The 18,906-nt window shown below is 34.2% G+C and overlaps 1 protein-coding gene across 1 annotated transcript; it reads right to left on the bottom strand.

Annotated features, from left to right (window-relative positions):
* Positions 1 to 680: 680 nt before the first annotated feature.
* LOC123563395 (transmembrane protein 72-like) lies at positions 681 to 13,178 on the bottom strand. The gene is made up of 6 exons (XM_045356152.2): positions 12,962 to 13,178; positions 7,320 to 7,380; positions 6,058 to 6,129; positions 3,230 to 3,363; positions 2,171 to 2,273; positions 681 to 1,518 (listed from the first exon to the last, which is right to left on the bottom strand). The coding sequence occupies exons 1-6, from the start codon at positions 13,047 to 13,049 to the stop codon at positions 1,395 to 1,397; spliced, it is 582 nt and encodes a 193-aa protein (XP_045212087.1). The 5' UTR covers positions 13,050 to 13,178; the 3' UTR covers positions 681 to 1,394.
* Positions 13,179 to 18,906: the final 5,728 nt, after the last annotated feature.

Below are 18,906 nucleotides of genomic sequence, written 5' to 3' on the forward strand. Positions count from 1 at the left end.
TCTTTTTTTGTAATGACAGTAAAACTTGTACATTAAGAACATTCCTAGGAGAGGCAGAAAGTGGTCTTCATTTACAAATGGTCTTTATTCAAAGTTAAAAAAAGATTTCACTGCCAATGGAGTCATTGGTCTCTGAAGCAAGGTGACCTCTTTTAATGGTGATATTTAGGACAGGTCTGACTGTACCAAAGCAAGTTGACTGGGTTGGCAATATCATCATTATATCCTTCTCATGACTGAAATTATTGCGCTACTACAACATTTTAAAAATATCTTTATCTACTATACAGGGTGGCAACACACATGACATCTGGATACCATACATGCGGAGAAAACGTCCTGATTCTGATAACATTTTGCCTATCTTTAACCAGGGAAACTGTGGTCTAGTGGTTAAGGTGTTGGCCGCTCAACCCGGGGTTGTGGGTTCCATCCCCACTGGGGTCATGACCACCTGTTCTCACATGACACCAGTACTGGTTTTTCCAGGAAGCGGACTCGAGTGGTTCAAATAAGCTTTAAGCTTTCATCACAATCGAGCTAAAATGAATTTGTATAAACATTCAGAAGCAGAAGCTTTGTTTGGAGGAAAGCACTGGTTTTGCTGTCTTTGACGCACTATATCTTCTGAAAATCCGGTCAAGTAATAACAAAAAGATATTTTCGTTATTACTTAACAGGATTTTCATAAGATAAAGGGTGTCGAAGACAGCAAAACCAGTGCTTTCCTCCAAACAAAGCTTCTGCCATCAGTTCCCTGTACTTTCTCAAACACTTTGCCCAACTGCATTTCATGTAAACACTGTTTAGATAATGTACTAAGTGTTTGAAGCATAGGTCATGTACCTGCATGATCTACATAATGCGCTCTATTCACATACCAAGATTTATGAACTTAGCTTGAATACTTCTTGAGTTATCGCAAGATCCAGATTTGCGGACGGACAGACTATATAGTTTCACCAGTAGGGGACTAATAACAAATTATAGGCAAAATGTTACTAGAATTTTTTCTAGAATAGTTTCTCCATGTGTACAGTACCCTACAGTCACACGGGTTGGCCAACCTGTTATATGTATTTCACACAAGCAACTGCAGCAAAAGACAACTTGTATAAACAGATCAATATGATACAATTACGACATATCACGCACATACTACAGTCACTTTCACTTGCAGACTTGTCTGTGACTGGAGCTGTAAAAATTTGGATGGAATAATAATGAGGTTTGGTTAGCACAACAGTGGTTACACCACTTAATAAATCTATGGAAGGTATTATCACACATGGCTGGGCAAAGATATGCAAATGATCCTACACAGGTAAATGAAACATAGATCTAGTCTACTGAGATTATCACATTAATGTTGGTGAACACATTTTCATGTAGATTCAGACTTCGAGAATTTCTTGCTGGTCACCAATATCGTCATCCATGATTGTCATGGTCCCTGGCTGTGTGATCACATGATCATCTTCGTCGTCGTCATCAATTTCTTCCTGTATTTCATCAAATCTGTAACAACATTGTATATCTACATTTATCTAAATATCTACCAATACTATCCTCATCCATTACTAAAATATTTTCTCATAAGGTATTGACTTAAATCTACAGAAACTTCATAAAATTATTTAACTTGTCAAAATATATTCATAAACTATTCCGTCAATTGAATGCGTTTACAAATAGAGAAATGACTACAGTTATAAATTTATTACTTTAGATACCATATTTGGTTAAAGGGAGATGACTACTGTTAACTGCAGGATTACAGATGAGTGACATGAGCATATCTCAAATTTTTCTATCAACAAAATTCTGTGATCAAAAATTTTGTTTTAAATCTAGAAGCATAAATAAGAAATTTAAGTCTGAAAATTTGTTTTTTAAGGAAAGCTTAACCAAATAACACATGTCCAGTAAAAACTTATGTAAAATCATTAATTTTCATGAGGGACTAATTTTTGTGGATTTCGTGGTTGACAAAATCTATGAAATCAAATCCTAATGAAGAAATATAATTCCATTTCATAAATATTAAAAATTTATTTGAAATCATGAATTCATATCCACATGAAATAACAGTTTTGGTATAACCCATGAAATTTTGCTCCCCTGGAATTAAATGATTTAACAGTAGAGTGTATTTTAAACTCATACTTACTTATCATATGAAGGTGTTTGAGCTAATGTTTTTCTCTTTTTATCTACTATAGTTTTAAAAGTTTTCAGCACATAAAATAGTCCGCTTAAAATCATCATCATACCTACAACAGAAAATGAAAGACAAAATGTTGTTGTGAAAATTAAATATCAGAAAACAATAATAAACTTCAAACTTCATAAAACTCTGATTAGAAGGTGTCTACTGTTATGATCCATCTAAATGGTAATTGAGTTTTTTTGTGATTTTTTTTGTGTGTGAATTTCTGAGCACTTTATTATGCAAGATCTAGAACTAAGTCTCCAGTGGTGGTAGCTGCAAGTTTTTATATTTTTAAAGAAACTTTGATTAATTTCAATTTTATAGCCAAAAATTAGTTTCCCTCTGTAAAAGTTTGGCCAAAGCAAAGTCTCGGATAAACTTTTTTTCAAAATTTTACAAGTTTTACATGGAAAAGTTGCTTTTATTTTACCTAAAATCTCTTGACAGTTTTCTAACAATGCATTGACAACAACTAAGGACTAATAAGTGAAATATCAAATATAATTTCACTGATAAGGAACTGCCATTTTAATGCGGAAACCACCCCCCCCCCCCCCCCCCCAAAAAAAACACTTAAAGTTCTTGTCAAGAAATATTTCAGTAAAACATAGACCATTATCATTTCTTCCACGAGTCCCAATTTATATCAAAATGTAATAAAAATCCATTTATCTACAATGTATTAGACCTATATAACCTTTTCCAACATAAACACCACACATGACATTATGTGCAACTTTGAGCAAGCAAAGTCAGTAAACTTTGTTTCAAACCATTGAAAGGGCATGAAATAAGAGTTAGACTGTTTTGTTTAACACCAAGTTCAAACAATCTTTCACTAATATATTTGTATTTTGATCTTTCTGATGAAACAAATATCCTCTACATATTTTTGTTTATTCAACAGAACTGAAAAGCATCTTTCGCAAGAAATATACATGTAGACAGAAAGACTACAAATCAACAAATACTCCTACAAAATACAGGTACTTGCTGTAGAAACAATGAATAACTTACCTCCTATAACCGCTAGCCATACAGCCATAGGTTGTATAAAACATGGTATAGACAAAGCAAAATAAAATACACCCTTCTTCCAATCATCTAACAATAAAACAACATCCCAACAACCTTTCCATCGAGAATCAACACTGAAATAAATGTTAAACATACATATCATTATGGAACAATACAATAATGACAAAACAGTTCAAAAGAAGATTTTTTTTCTATCTGGCTTTATTTTAATTAACACATTTAAAACACACTCACTTAGTTCAGTAAGGAGAGCGCAGATGTAGGATATTGGGGTCGTGAGTTCCATACCTGGGAGCAGCATATGTTTTCTGTGATGATTTGATAAAAGACATTGTGTCTGCTATCATTTGTCCTCCACCTCTGATTCACGTGGGGAAGTTGGCAGTTACTTGGAAAGAACAGGTTTGCAGTGGTACAGATTCCAGGAAAACTGGTTAGAATAACTGCCCGCCATTAAATAACTGAAATACTGTTGAGAACAGCGTTAAATCCGAAACAAAATACATTTAACATACAGAAACCTTTCGGTTATTCTAATGAATCATATCTAATGCCAAAAATTGAATATTTACTTTCCGAAATAATTACACAGAGTAGCCATTTCTGTACAAAAGCAATTCAATTATTATTAGTTTAGTAAGTTTAAAGACAAAGCAAAAACCACAGTTAGGACACATGGCAACTTCCTGGCACCCGACTTAATGCCCGTATACTCAATGACTTCCTTATACAAAAGAAATCAGCCCGACTTGGCCTGAAAGTAACTGGTCTTAGCCACTTGGCCGCAGGGGAATTAGTACAGGGTTCTAGCCAGGCTATTATTGCCTGTCGCGTGCGACATGCCTTCAGGCTTCGAGTTGTATATTCGACATCCCTTATTTCCCCCGTCATCCCTTAATTGCCAAAGCAACATGTCTTAAACGCATTCAAATAAACACCTTGATTAATCCGATAATGTATTCGAAAGTTTAGCACGTGCTCACCCGATAGTTCAAGTAAAGCGATGTCAGTTAAGATATACGATAAACCAATGAAGCTTCCTATGTAGAAATGTGTGACGTAAATTTCATCGTAGCTCAGCCTTTAAATCCTTTGACAGACGGTATCTTGTGATGTGTACATAAGTGTTTTAAGATTTTTTATGTAATCTGAATTAACGACAGATGACTTTCAACAATTATTGTCCGAATGGAATTTCAACAATTATTGTCCGAATGTTTTTCGCAATCAAGGAAAGACAATGGAAGGTACTATGTCAAAAATTTTCGCAACACATTAAAGTGATTTTGAACAATTCTCGGCGTAATATTAATGTATTCACATGAATGAATTGTGTTTTCTCGGGTGGAATATCAAAAGACAATGCCAGAATTAATGTTTTCTGTCGTCACTTTCAAAATAGAACTTGAAGAGAAAAGTTTGAAATATTGTGGATCTATTACTTATTGATGATGCCTGGAAATAAACGTAAATCAGAGAGTGGAACATTGTTAAATATGAAATATTTCAAGAAGCTCCGGAAGGAGAACAGTGTTAGTGACTCAGTAATAGACGAGACAGTGAGATGTGAAAAGCAAGACATATCTGTGAATGACATTCTTCCTGGCCTGAGAAAACGGTCACAAATTCAGAATCCCACCCAGCCACGCCAGATGGCAAAGGAGATCAGGCATTTATCCAAAATGGAAACAAGCGTTTCCCTGGATGACAGTCTCAGAGAACGGTAATTTTAAATTATTTTTAAGTAATCCCAAAAATAATGAACGGTCTATTGAATGTATCATATCAAGCGATCGGTGAACATACTATTTAAAAAAAGTGCAAACTATCATGTTGGAATTCTTTATGATGACACATTATCTCTATTTGTTCTTGTTGAGCGTGTAAATGATGCTTATTAAACATTGAAAATAAAACTGTGTTGTTTTCACTCTGAAATGCACAAGAATGCACCAAAATGAGTTGTAGTAATATAAAATTTTCTAGGGGTGGCCCCCCAGCACCCATCCCTTTGTCGTCTATGCTTTTTTCAAAAATACCCTTCAGCAACATGCCTTCAGAAAAATCCTGGCTAGAACCCTGTAGTACAAATATCAAATTAAGCTAGTAGCAAGATTACTTTATCATTAGTCTATGTTAATCATACTAATTTCGCTAGCAGACAAGAAAAAAAAATTGAATTTTTCCGATTAAAGCGCCAACAATTGTTAAAGGCTTTCGACAAGTTTCAAGACTCATAAAGTGGTTTGTATGTTTGTTTGGTTTTAAGTCATATCTGCAAAGTTCAGGTGAACAATGATACCAGAATCTTCAGTCGACATGGTGGAGGACAATACCAGCATTTTCAAATGACATGGTGAACAACAATGCTAGAATCTTCAAATGACATGATGTAAAGCATTGCTGGGCACTTAGGTATAACCACCAACCTTATGCAAGCTTAATGGTCTCCTCACATAACCCGTGCCAAGGTAGGGCAAGTGGTTCCAGGTCAGCAACATTAACCACTTGGACTCACAAAGATCCAAATTCACAAAATATACAATTATAGACCTATATGTATGTTAACCCTTACCCTGCTAAATTTCTATAATGAACTTGTCCATCTTTCAACTTGGACAGTACCATAAACTGTTTAAAAAGGGTGCTTACCAAAAAGACACTGACTGAGTGGTGGACAGTGCAGACCATGATCAGACTGCATGAATGTGCATGCTGATCATGATCTGCACTGGTCGCAAAGGAAGAATCAATTCGTGTAAAGCATGTTACGGGTTAAAGTATAAGCCCTAATGCTCGCAACTTACCTAACACATAAATCAACACAGTATGTTATAGCAAACACAGACTCTAACAAGGTGATAAGAACTGCTAATGTTCTGAAATGAAAGAAACATAACTAAATATAAATTTATATCTTGAATAGCATTATAAAAGTCAAGAGGAAGGAAATATGCCTAACCCTGTTTAAAATATTTTTGGATCAGAACAAACATTTTCCCTACAACAATATTCACTGCAGAAATATAAACTAACAGACAGCAGCAGAACAGCACTGTAACAGACTGTAATAGATTTCAAGTTATCTTCTAGGACAATATAAACAGAAGTCTTAAGATGTATGTTACAAACCTGTTTTAACCTATTTCTTGCGAAATAATTTAACTTTGTTAAACAATGCGAAAAGCAGCCTATTATCGTGTTTGTACAACTTGTTAATTAGCAGTATACAGCTTATGCTGTATTGTTATGTGTCTTGCCGATCATTACTGAAAACTAAAAATTAATCATTTATTTTATGTGCTTGACACGTTTATATGAGTCGGTCGGCCGTTACGATCTGTAGCATTTTATTTAATTTATTATCATTACTGAGGCTTTGTTTGGGCCAAAACAAATAAAAATGCTTTAAATAAGCAGAAATTATAAGCATTCAATAGGTATAATAGAAAAAAAAGAATTTTGTAACATGTATTTTATCAAGAATTTAATGTTACTTTCGTTTTCCATAATTTGTCACCCGTTTTCACGGCCGTGATTTTCGAACATTTTTAACGAGATTTTCTAGTGCAATCTTAATAAAAAGTCAAAAAAAGTCTGCATTTAAGAAAAAAATGACAACTGTTGCAAAAAAGCTCTTATTTTGAAGCATTTTTCGAGAAAAGGCACCAAACCCCACCCACTTTTCATATATGGCCCGCAATGTATAAAATAAGACAACTTAAAATATGAATTGCTGAAAAACATTTCTTTATTGACATCTTTATTTCGAATTTTGATTTTCAAATTATTTTCATTAATTAAATGGCAGATGTTTATCAAAATAATAATATAAAAATCATGTTTTGCAGTGTTTGTAAAAAGTACTCCATGGCAGAAGAGGGGGTCTCATATGTTACCGGTTGCGTTAACTTAAAAAAAAACATCCATCTAGGTAGGACCACCTGAAATTCTGTTGGACCAACAGTTTGCAAAAGCTGCTGGTCCTTCAGACCACCACTGGAAAAAAGTTAGTGTCTAGTCCTGATATTCAATGCAGACCATGTGACTGTTACACAGTGATACTTACAAAATATAGAAGCCTAGGTAATGCCCATAATATGACGTTTCCACACCAACTCCCCATAGACCTGTTAAATAAAACAAAGATTTATTGAGTAAATCATCAAAATGTTGCACACATTTTTTACCATCATGAAGTTTATCAACATAGCAAAACAAAGTCTGAGGATACCAGAATCTTTTAAGCTAAAATATCTCCTTGGCAATATTACAGTTACATCATGTTCCATCATCTATAAACAAATAAATAAGCATGCAGTCTATCAAGTGATGACAATTATACCTTGTAGATCTTTTGAGCTAAAAGAGGACCTACCTTTTATGACAGAAGGATGGACAGAGTGATGGATGAATTGATGTTTAAAGCGACAAGAAAAAGAGATAATTATATTCTACATATATTGCTTTTTACAAAATGTACAGAATGTCTCAAGTTCATGAAAAAATATTCTTTTTAACTGACAGGACAGGCAGACAGACAAATGGGTGGCCAAGCAGAGAAAATGAAACAACACGCACGTTCTCCACGTTGATTTCTAAATATTTACCGAACTTCATGAAGGGGATCTTCTTTCCTTTTAAATATTGCAGAATCCAGTTTTTTTTCTTCGAAAAATCTGAGTGTTATTCTGTAACTTTCATAATTTGAGGTAGTGAACAAAAAACAGAGTATTAAATTTGTAAAATTTTCTTTATTGAGCTGGGACAAGAGTTTACACCAAAACTCAAAGATAGATTATGAGTCCAAAAACCCCTCATTTATTAAGATTTTTGGTTTTGCTATGACTAGGGAATTTCAAAATTAAATGGTCTCGAACTTTACAAGGTCATGACTCATGAACTTTGGCTGTATGACAATATTTTCTTTTATAAGGTACCCTGGCTACATTATCTTACAGTGAATCAGCAAATCTGTATCTTTGACAATAAGAATTATAAGATCTGTCTTTCATATCAATGTTTTTATAGACATTCTTAAAACCTGCATACAATCCATAAAGTTAAAGACCTTTAACTCAAAAACCCCTGTTTAAAATTTAATGATTTACAGACTGCATTAATAAATGGCCAGTGTTCCCACAACTTTTTTCTCTGAGGGTTTTTTGCACCCCCTATGACTGACCTATTCCAAATTTTGGGGGTTTTCTGTGAAAACTGGGGGTGCAAGCATAAAATATGTAAAACTGTTTGGAATCACAAATATAACCCTTTATTTAGCTTCAGTTGAAATTAAAATAAAGCGAGTCAAAATAAAGAAATAAAGCTATTTCAGAGTTAACTTCTTTGCGTAGCCAAGAAAACAGGTGAGCTAACAGCTTTGACATTTCTTGGTTCTAACTATTTTGGCTGTTCAATGACACTTGATGTACTAGCATCATGTTCACTAGTCACTTTGCGATGGTTCTTGGTGGACAGCGTCGGCGTGCGTGTTTATCTTCCATAACCTGGTCAGCTTTTTCCAGCCATTTTAATTTTTAGACGAAAATACAAGTCATGTAAAACACCTATGCCCCCCCCACCCCTACTGGCTGGCGACCACCAATCCGGACAGTCCCGTAAATGCTAAATTTTGGTCTTTAACCTTGCTTATGTGTTTACGATCAAATGGACGCTTGATTTTCAACAACACAGCGAAGATACAACGGTTAAATTTAAGTATTTTACAAGAAATGCTACATTTCATGTCATCTGCACTTACGAAGCATGTTTACATGTAGGGGGGAAGTCGAAAGTGGCGCGATGCACATGCACAGTATTTCCATAGGGTCCTGCCATCAAATCTAAAGGCCTCATGCAAATTTGAGGTAAGCAGACGAGACGTTTAGCAAACGCTTAAACCGGGAAATACAGATTTGATAATTTAGTGCATGATTTTAATACACTCTAAAACACATTTTCATATCAAAATATCCACTTCTAACAGTGAAATTGTAAAAGATTTTTCGGGACAGATACTATCAAATTATCGATTCAAGAGAGGTAATTCATACAATTCTATGACTTACTGTACGACTACTTTCCCTTGGTTGAAAATAAAGTTTAATTCAATGTTGAACGCAAACTCTCTAAACTGTCAGAAACATGGTACTGTTAGACCATAAAACAACGTGATTCAGTGGCCCTTCGTTCGGGCCTCGAAAAAGTACTTTACCTACTTTCAGAAGTAAACAAGCTAGCTCTTTAGTTGGGAGGAGAACTAGCTTTGTTCACGTGAAATTTAAACCACTACTGGTTGCCGACCCAGATTCAGACAATTTTACAACCTTTTCATCTGTCATATTTTAATTTTTAATTCAGGATTCATGAAATGATACCTGAATCAAGTTCAGTTCTTCGGTGTCGCTAAACACAAATATGTTTGTATATAAAAATAAACTGAACACGTCACTGAGGCCCGAAAGAGGGTACGTAAATTTAACGTTTTCAGCGTGTTGCAGGACCCAGAAATTGGACATTAGGAAAATTCTAATTATCATCACTTCTGATTGGCAGAATCATGTTTAGGTTAGTTTTAATGATAAAAAGACATTTTAGGTATTGTTAACCTTGTTTATATTCAGCTGTAAATGTTTGATGCTGCTGAGTTTGAAAAATCCAGCTGGCCTACATACGACACAAAATTTTTAGGTAAAACAATTTGGTTTAAACGCATTTAACTTGTGGTATTTATGGGAAAACATTGATCAGGCTGGGCACATCTCCCGATCGGGGTAATTTAGCTCGCTCGGGGTATTTAACCCCGATCGAGGTAAAAACCTAACAAAAGAAATCATAAATATCAAAATTATGACCAGGAGCGTGTAAAAGCGATTTCTCTTCCATGTCTCGATGTTTTCTAAGTGTAAAAACAAGGCAAAATAAACTCATGCATGTACATTTTTCTTTCGCATAAAATGCACATTTTGGGTAGAAAAATCACAATTTTTGAAAATACACACAAGAGTGACCCAGTACTATCACTTACGCTGTAATATTAGCCAAAAAATGTTTCTCATTCAATCCAGCATCTCAACAGCGACCATTTTAAGTGAATAAATTTTATCCGTGATGCACACTACAGAATATTCTACTGTTTTGTATTAATTAGTACAGTGTGTGCGCAAAATTATTAAAATATACAATTTAACTTATGAAAAAGAAGTTAGTTACTTAAAACAATGTGGTTATAAAAAATCAACATTTTATGTCCTTTATCTGTCATAACGTTTGAAGTGATATCTGCGACCAACTGATTAGCGAATTCAAAACTCTGTCATGACAGCGGGAGTTTTTTGTGACCAATCAGAGCACTGCATTTTTAAGTACCTGCCAGTTTCAACTTCGACGTTTCTCATTACAGATCAGTGCAGCCGTCAAGCGCATGCCCGGAATGATTTATTGGAGCGCATGGCAAAATTGTGCATTTTTTTTACATGTCCGCGCGCATTTATTGTATAATATGCTTAATATACTGACTAAAATCAATAAATATCACACTTTTTCAGTCTAGAAAGATTTTTGACTGCACATGTCCCAGATGATGCTACAAACTACAAAACTTCGAAGTTTTATCCGGATTTTTTATGGATTTAACGGTTTTATTTTAGTTTAAAGTTTAAGATTTTACACAAGGATTCTATGATAAAGTCCGAGTAAAATGTTATCATTACCTAAATGAATTTTAGTATCATTCCGCAATGTCTCGCACATGTTAAAATTATGGATACACGAGTTAGTGATTTATATATATACCGATATTACTAACCAGTAGCGTCATCGACAGTGACTTGCATTATCTGTCATTGTATTATGTAATTAAATATAAAATATATTAGGAAAGTGTGGAAAACGTGTTATTTAGCATAGTGACGGAGACCTTTAAATAATACAGAAAATTGCTTCAGGTTCCAGAATAAGATAAAAAAATAACATGATGGTTCAATGATTATGAGTACAGGCTGTACTTATTATTAAAAACAATGGAAATAACGGCTTGTGTGCATCACGAAAAATATCCATTCACTTCAAGATGGCGGCGATTGAGTTGCTGCGTTGAACTGTCGAATAATAATTCTCGATCTGTAAGTGTTAGTGATAGTATGGGGTCATTTTAGCCTGTATTTTCAAAAATTGCTATTTTTCTACCCAAAATGCGCATTTTATGCGAAAGAAAAATGTACATGTATGAGTTTATTTTGCCTTGTTTTTACACTTAGAAAACATCGAGACATGGAAGAGAAATCGCTTTTACACGCTCCCGGTCATAATTTTGATATTTTATGATTTCTTTTGTTAGGTTTTTACCTCGATCGAGGTAAAATACGCCGAACGAGCTAAATTACCCCGATCGGGAGATGTGCCCAGCCTGTTGATACTTGTTTTATAACACGCAATTTTCTCGGGTAGTCCGAAATTCTTGGTTGCAACCAGTAGATATAGCGATTTCCCCCCCTCCCCCCCCCCGCCCCCGAGTTATCATGAAAAATATTCCAAAAGTGTACGGTTGTAGGATGCTAGCCAGTACCTTCTGCACACCTCGGTTATTTCAGTTTTGAAAGAAAAGTAAACAACTGGGTGAACAATGGTATATATATTAAAACTATTTAGATCCAAGTTTTAAGTGAACATTGGTTAAGTCTTATTTGTTGTTTCATTTTTTACAAAATCTAAAATGTAAATAACCCTTTATCTCTAGAAAAAGGAGGTCTGTACCACTAGAAACCCCTGACAGGCTTGTCTAGGGGTACGGATCCGTATCTCTAGAATCAAATTCTAGCGGTAAGGATCCATACCCCTAGACACTTCCAAAAAATAAAGCAGTTCATACCCTAAAGCACTGTATCTGTGCATGAGTGAAACTTTGGTTTAGACTTAAATTGTAATTTCAACAGATTTCATACATCCGTCCACAACTCGAGTATTGCTCATCCATCTGGCACCCCTGGCAAAAGTCCCTCTCATACAAAGTCGAAAAAGTGCAAAGATCAGCTGCACGGTTTATCTTTAACGACTATAACTATACAAGCAGTGTAACCCAGTTGATTAACACCCTAAACTGGCAAACTTTAGAACAACGGCGCATACAATCTTCTCTCATCTATTTTTACAAAATCCGAACAAATCATGTATGCGTCGACCATAATCATCTAACTCCGACCAGAAACCTGAACTACCTAATTCCACAGTCCCGTACTCAATACCACATGAATTCCTTCTTCCCCCGTACAATCAGACTATGGAATGGCCTTCCCCAATATGTACAGTCCAGCCCCAGCCTCAACATATTTGCTGAGCGACTGGCCACTGTACATCTGCAGTAACTTCCTTCACTATGTTTTTTAACTTAGCACCTGTAGTAATTTTTATTCTTTGCACCTAATGAGTTTTCTCATTTTTAACACTGCCCAGACAAGTGCATTCCAGTCATAATCGTTAATGATTGTTGGAAGTATCATGTAGATGTAGCATCTATTTTCAGAGAGCAAATTCCTTGACGAGATTACTGCAAGGTTCTAGAATCAGAATTTGATACTATTTACACTTGGTGAATGAATGGAACCAATTTAGCACGAGGATATTTAGGAGGTCTGACCAATGAAATGAAAGATAGGACAGAAGTCAGTACACATGACTGTCATGCTTTTGCGGTTTCTTAGAACTTTCGCTTACCCACTGCAGTTGCTAAACCCCAAATTCGACAGAGCCATTCAAAAAAGTCACCAGCGCAACTTGAACATATATTGTAACAAATTCCCATGTTAAGTGAATGAATTTAAACAATCAGGCCGTGATCAACGTGAATGTCTCATTTGCATCATCGCGTGTTTTGAGAACCATAACACTACCATAAACCTATGAATTTGATTGGTTAGCCGAAGTCGAAAGATTTTAGTTGGAAAGAGTCACCTGCCCCTGGTCAGCTAGAGTCTGCTATCCGTAATCAGGTTAAGATAGTTTAATTAACGGAACCCTTTCTATACTATAAAAGTGTTATTTTCATTAAAATTGTACCAGTAATCTAAATAAATGAAAAAATACCAGTTTCAGTGTGATTTGTTGTAGTCTAATTGACTTTGCTGGTACCCATTTACAGTTGGGTCGACTGAGGCAATTGTGACAAAGTGCCTTGCCCAAGGACACACCGCAAAGGGAGTAGCTAGGATTCGAACCAGGGGCCTTCACCTCCGTAGGAAAGCATCTTAGCCCTCTCAACCAATGCATCCACTTTAAAGATGCTTATAACTTTCTCATTTTTACTCCGATTTTGAAAATTCTTTAACTTCTTTAAATGATTTAAGAAATCCCAGCCCATGAAATTAAGGTAAGAACAACGTTGCCTTTTCCTTTAAAATAAATCTTATCTTATTATCTTATCTTAATCTATAAGGTTTTACGGCCTTTTCAGTAACGGTCGGCGTGACGTCACATCCGGAGCAATCGATTATGCAAATTACCTTGGAGGTGAAAGCAGGACCTCGCAATTCGTAGCGAATAAACTAGCGGTGTGGGTTGTGATGTTTTAATTCTCAAATAAAACAAATCAAGAGTCATCTTTTTTATCATCTGCAGTCCTTACGCTATGGTACAATCTATATATTTTTCAAAAAAGTAGGGTTTTTGTGATAATTGATTTTGTGGCATTTTAAAACGGTCTGGAAAAAGTGACAGATTATGTATTGTCTGCTCTTCGGCGCTACGGATCAGATATAATTAAAACAAGTTCCCAAGCTTCCCAACATTTTCTCAGTTTGCTAAATATATAATCTAAACTAAATATCTGAGAACAAAACATTTTTTTTATTCAACTTCTTTGCTTGAAATCGTAGCAGTTGTTTCTTTCATCTCTTTCAAGTGTCTTGAAATATATATATTTTTTTCTTTTTAAGAAAGAACAGATCAAGTAAATAGTAAATTAATTTTCTGATATTTTTATGTCTTTTTTAAATAAGCTGAATTTCTAAATGTTTTAATGCTCTGAAATAATTATATTGTTGCCATTTTCTTAAATGTACTTTGTGCGATATATTTTATTTAGTTAATGTAAAATGCTATAATGTCGAAGTACATTAAGTATGAAAGTCATTTAAATAAAGTTGAAAACTTATACTTTATTCTATATGTAATCTTATGGCAGACATTTTTTTTTTTTTTTGAAGAAATGTCCTTCCAGCCAAAAAATAGTTTGGTGAATTAATTTTAAAGTTTCAAATGAACTAAATGTTCGGGCATGTGTATTGGTTAAAGTTTTTTTTATGTATTAGCTCTATTAATCCCTTTGTCAATTGACACGCAAATAACAATAATGTGCATCTTCCAAATATCATAAGACCCTGAAGGCATACATCAAACGGATAAGACAGGAAATTACCATAAGGCCCCGAAGGGGTACATCAGAGGAATAAAACAAACAGGAAATCAATCTATTAAAGGCCTAGATTCACTACTATATAAGTGCCCCCCCCCCCCCCCCCACAAATCCAATATACAGCTCCCATCTTATCTGCTGCTTATCAGTGATTATGTAATAGCAACTGATTAGAGGGCAATTAGCACAGCAGGGACCCCAACTAGACCATGAAGATGTGTGCAGTGGAGTTTAAAGAAATTAATTTTTCTTCTGTAAATGTGGAATGATAATAATAATAATTATTATTTTGATATTATGTAGATGATAATAACTATTACTTTAATGTTATTGGTATAGTATTATTATTATTATCATTATTATTATTATCATCATTGGTATATTATTATTATAATTATTATTATTATTATTATTATTACTATTATATTACTTATAGAATGATAAAAGATACAGTAATAATATTGAAAATAATAATGATAATAAACAGGTATAGTGAAAACTTCCTGTCAGCAAGTTTTTTGTGCTGACAAAGAATATTTTTCGATTAGGAAATGGATTTTCTTGTATTCATGTAATCAACATTATTTGAATATAAAATTATTGTGTTCCATCTATATTCAATTTTCATTTTCAGTATGTTGTCAAAAGGGACTTTTTTCATTCTTTGCCTTGTAACTTTGAAATTCACATTCTGTTTTCAATTTAGACAAATGTTATTTATAGTATTCTGCAAGCTTTAGATGAATGAAAGTCACATTTTTCAGAAATATCACAATTCTCCAGACAGAATTTGAAAAAATAAAAATTTGCATGTTTCTTTCAGTAAGTTTCTCATTATTTCATTATTGTGAAAATAAGTTTCTGATTATTTTATTATTGTGTTTGATCAACAAATATTTTTTTTTACAGAGAAATGCAAAAAAACTAGTATAACTTTAAAAATTACCAAATTATTCATTAATTTAAAATAAATTACATTGTTTCCCCTTCTCACTAATAGATACACTTGTAAGGTAGACTGACTCTCTAATAAACAATGACCCTTGTTTATTGGTGCCATACTGTGATGGTCATTAGCCCCCAACTGTGCTGGTGAAGACAAAAATCCCTTGGCCCACTGCCAAAATCTAGGCCTTTAATAAGTGATAGTCATTAGGAACTGGTCAAAACTGATTTTCATCAATATACCACATACTGATTGGTTTCCATAGTGATTTATGACTGGAATGAATGCTTTAATTTTGTGGTATGTGAAAGCAGTCAATTGTGACAGTCTAGCAATTAACAAAAAAAAAATGGATATTGAAAACTACAAGATAGGACTAACATTATTCTAGACAAAGCGTGCAAATTATCGTTCTCAGTTTTAAATAATTGACAAAACAGAGATCAGTATTTTTTTTTTAGCATTTTCGTAATTGGAAGTCATCAATTTATTGATACGTCCTGGCTTTTCGTAAAAAAGAAACTAGCATGCAGTTATTATATATATCATTTTATCTCCGCGTGTAACACGGTAGCTCTAGATGTCATATTACATTTAAAACAATTGTAACATATAAAAAACCGCTTTGTGTTATAAATGCTATCCTGATACCCTTCGAGGGAGAAAAAAATCCCTTCTCCAGTATTTACGCATAATGTGCTATTAAGCTTTAAATTATGACACCTCTCATTAAATTTCATACGAATCAGAATTTAGGTAAGAGGTGTTGATTTGATTAAATTTGGAGTGACTGAATCACTTTTGACACCACAGTGTAAGCTATCTGGCTTTCAGAACTATTTTAATGGCAGGCTACTAAATAAAACGAGAAAAGTGAAACGAATGGAGAAACCTAATTAGATGAAATAGATTTTCTGTTTTATTTACTTTAAAAAGACCTCCGATTTTTTAAATTATAATTTTCATCCAGTCCGTCACAAATATGAGACCTTGCAGCTTACACGGATCAATGATGAATATCACGTCTGAAACCTAAAAAAGAAAGGTTTCTTTCTCGGGAGTGATTTCTGGAACATCATGCTACATTATAAATTCACTGACTTATTAATATTGTCCAAAATTTTACTTTAAGCAAAGAAAAACAACCAGCACTAGTGAAACATGAAACGCTTTTCAATTACAATTTAGCGTTTGCTGTCACCTCCGCTTGTTGCTACGCAACGCGATACGCTGAAGTGCCCGGATATCCGACCTGATCAATACTAGTATGCAAAATTTCCTTCAAAGTAGCTGTCGCAAGACAATTTATGACCACTTTTCCTTGCTGGGGCTTATTTTTGCCATATTTTATCATTTCTAAATTCTAATGTGCACTCGTATCACATACATTTACTGTAAAATATATCCAATCTCACCTGACACCTAATTTGGCAATATTTAGGCTATGAATATGCATTAAAAATACACGCTAAACAATGAAATTGAAATATTTTTTAGTTTCTCTGCAAAATTGCACTAAAATTGTCATTTTCTATCACAATCCGCCCAAACTTTCCCATTTACAACCACATCTAAACAAGTTTCAATTTTTACCCCCAGCTTAAGCTTCTAGGTTACACTATACCAATTCAGTTCCTTCTTTATTTCATAAAAACAATGAATTCTTGAGACATCGTTTTCAATACTTTAGAGAATTTCAATGATATGATTACCATAGATAGCCATTTAGTATAGCATGTCTTCTTACAAAAAATAATATTAAAAATGAATAAAATTAAAAAAATATTGAGATGTTATGTTACATATAAGAAAAGTAATCTGTTCTGAAAAACATCACTCTCTGAAAATGCTCCCATGAACAGGTACGCCTATGTAGACATTTTCTCAAACCTGGAATTTCACAATGAAAATGGCCTAGATCTTTTCACAATAGAATAAGCAATGAAATATAACTGCCACATTCTCATATGACTCATTATACCAGATTTCATCAACAGCATGGAACTACATTTTGGACTATTTCACTGAGTAGTCACTTCCTATTTGGTGTAATCTGTCCATTAGCAAATAATAGACCTGTGACGAAGTTTGTACAGCCCTCCTCTTTTCGCTGAACAACATATTTGCCCAGTTTTTAATGCAGTTTTCCAACAGATAATTTGCATTACTGATAGAATTTGATATTGTGCACCATTTGTCGCAGATATGTTTTTGTATTGTTATGTAATGCATTTTTTTGTCAAGTCTTTCTCTAGATACATAGTCACATGTTATCAATGAATTAGTTCAAAACTATGACTATAGTTTCCTCCCCAGACGTTTCATAGTCTAACATAAATTTGTTTATGCTGTGTGATGGGCCCTCAAACATATCCTTCTCGCCTGTACATTTTGTCCGTATCGTTTATACATCATTGGTGCGTACTTACTCTTATTTTATCTGGAAACTTGTGAATCAAGTCTCGTGCACATTCAATTGTTCTTATAACATTTAATTTCATTGGTTCGTGCAACGTCCAATGAAATCCTTTTTTTTTGTTACAGTATTACTTAATAGTCACTTCTTTTACGGACATTGCCGAACATTTGTTATGTCCAGTGGCTAAGTTTTATGGCCAATGACTTTACATCAGTGTTTCCTCCACGGTAATTAGGCGGGAAAAGTACATAGATATTGTCAGTTTTCATGTTATCTCGTAGAGGAGCTTGGGCGCTGCTTTAAGGGGTGTTTCACCCACTTGTATCTTTTCTTTTGTGAAATATGAATTAATTTACTTTATTGTTTTCTTTTGATTTGTAAATATTGGGCATACATAAAATAACGTTGTAAATATTCAGTAGTTTTTTGCGTGTGAGTCACATCTCTGTGTAACACAAGGGTCGGGATTCGAACACCCTTCAGCCCGTGGTGTTCAAGCTAGGGTATACATTGTCATTGTCGTGTCCAGTTTGTAAGTTCTATGATCACAGTTGTTGGTGACATACTCTGCTTCATTACAAGCTTAACAAAGCATCTTGCCGTGTATACGGAGCACTCTGACAACGGACTTATATTTAAAAGACTTTGTCCGACTAGGTGGTCGCAGCATTCTGAAAGTGTTTCAGCCTTTCTGAAGAATTACAGCAATATAAATGAAAATACTCTTGCTAAATTACAGACAAATTCTGATATTTAAACGTCTTCCACAGCAAATTCCCTGCACAAGGCAATGTTGACCTTTGACTTTATTATAGCTTTGAATGTTGTCGGAAAGCCATTATATATACTTACCCCATTTTCAAATGCAATGCAAGATCCAACAT

Source organism: Mercenaria mercenaria, chromosome 2, assembly GCF_021730395.1.
Source record: "Mercenaria mercenaria strain notata chromosome 2, MADL_Memer_1, whole genome shotgun sequence".
NCBI classification, from domain to species: domain Eukaryota; kingdom Metazoa; phylum Mollusca; class Bivalvia; order Venerida; family Veneridae; genus Mercenaria; species Mercenaria mercenaria.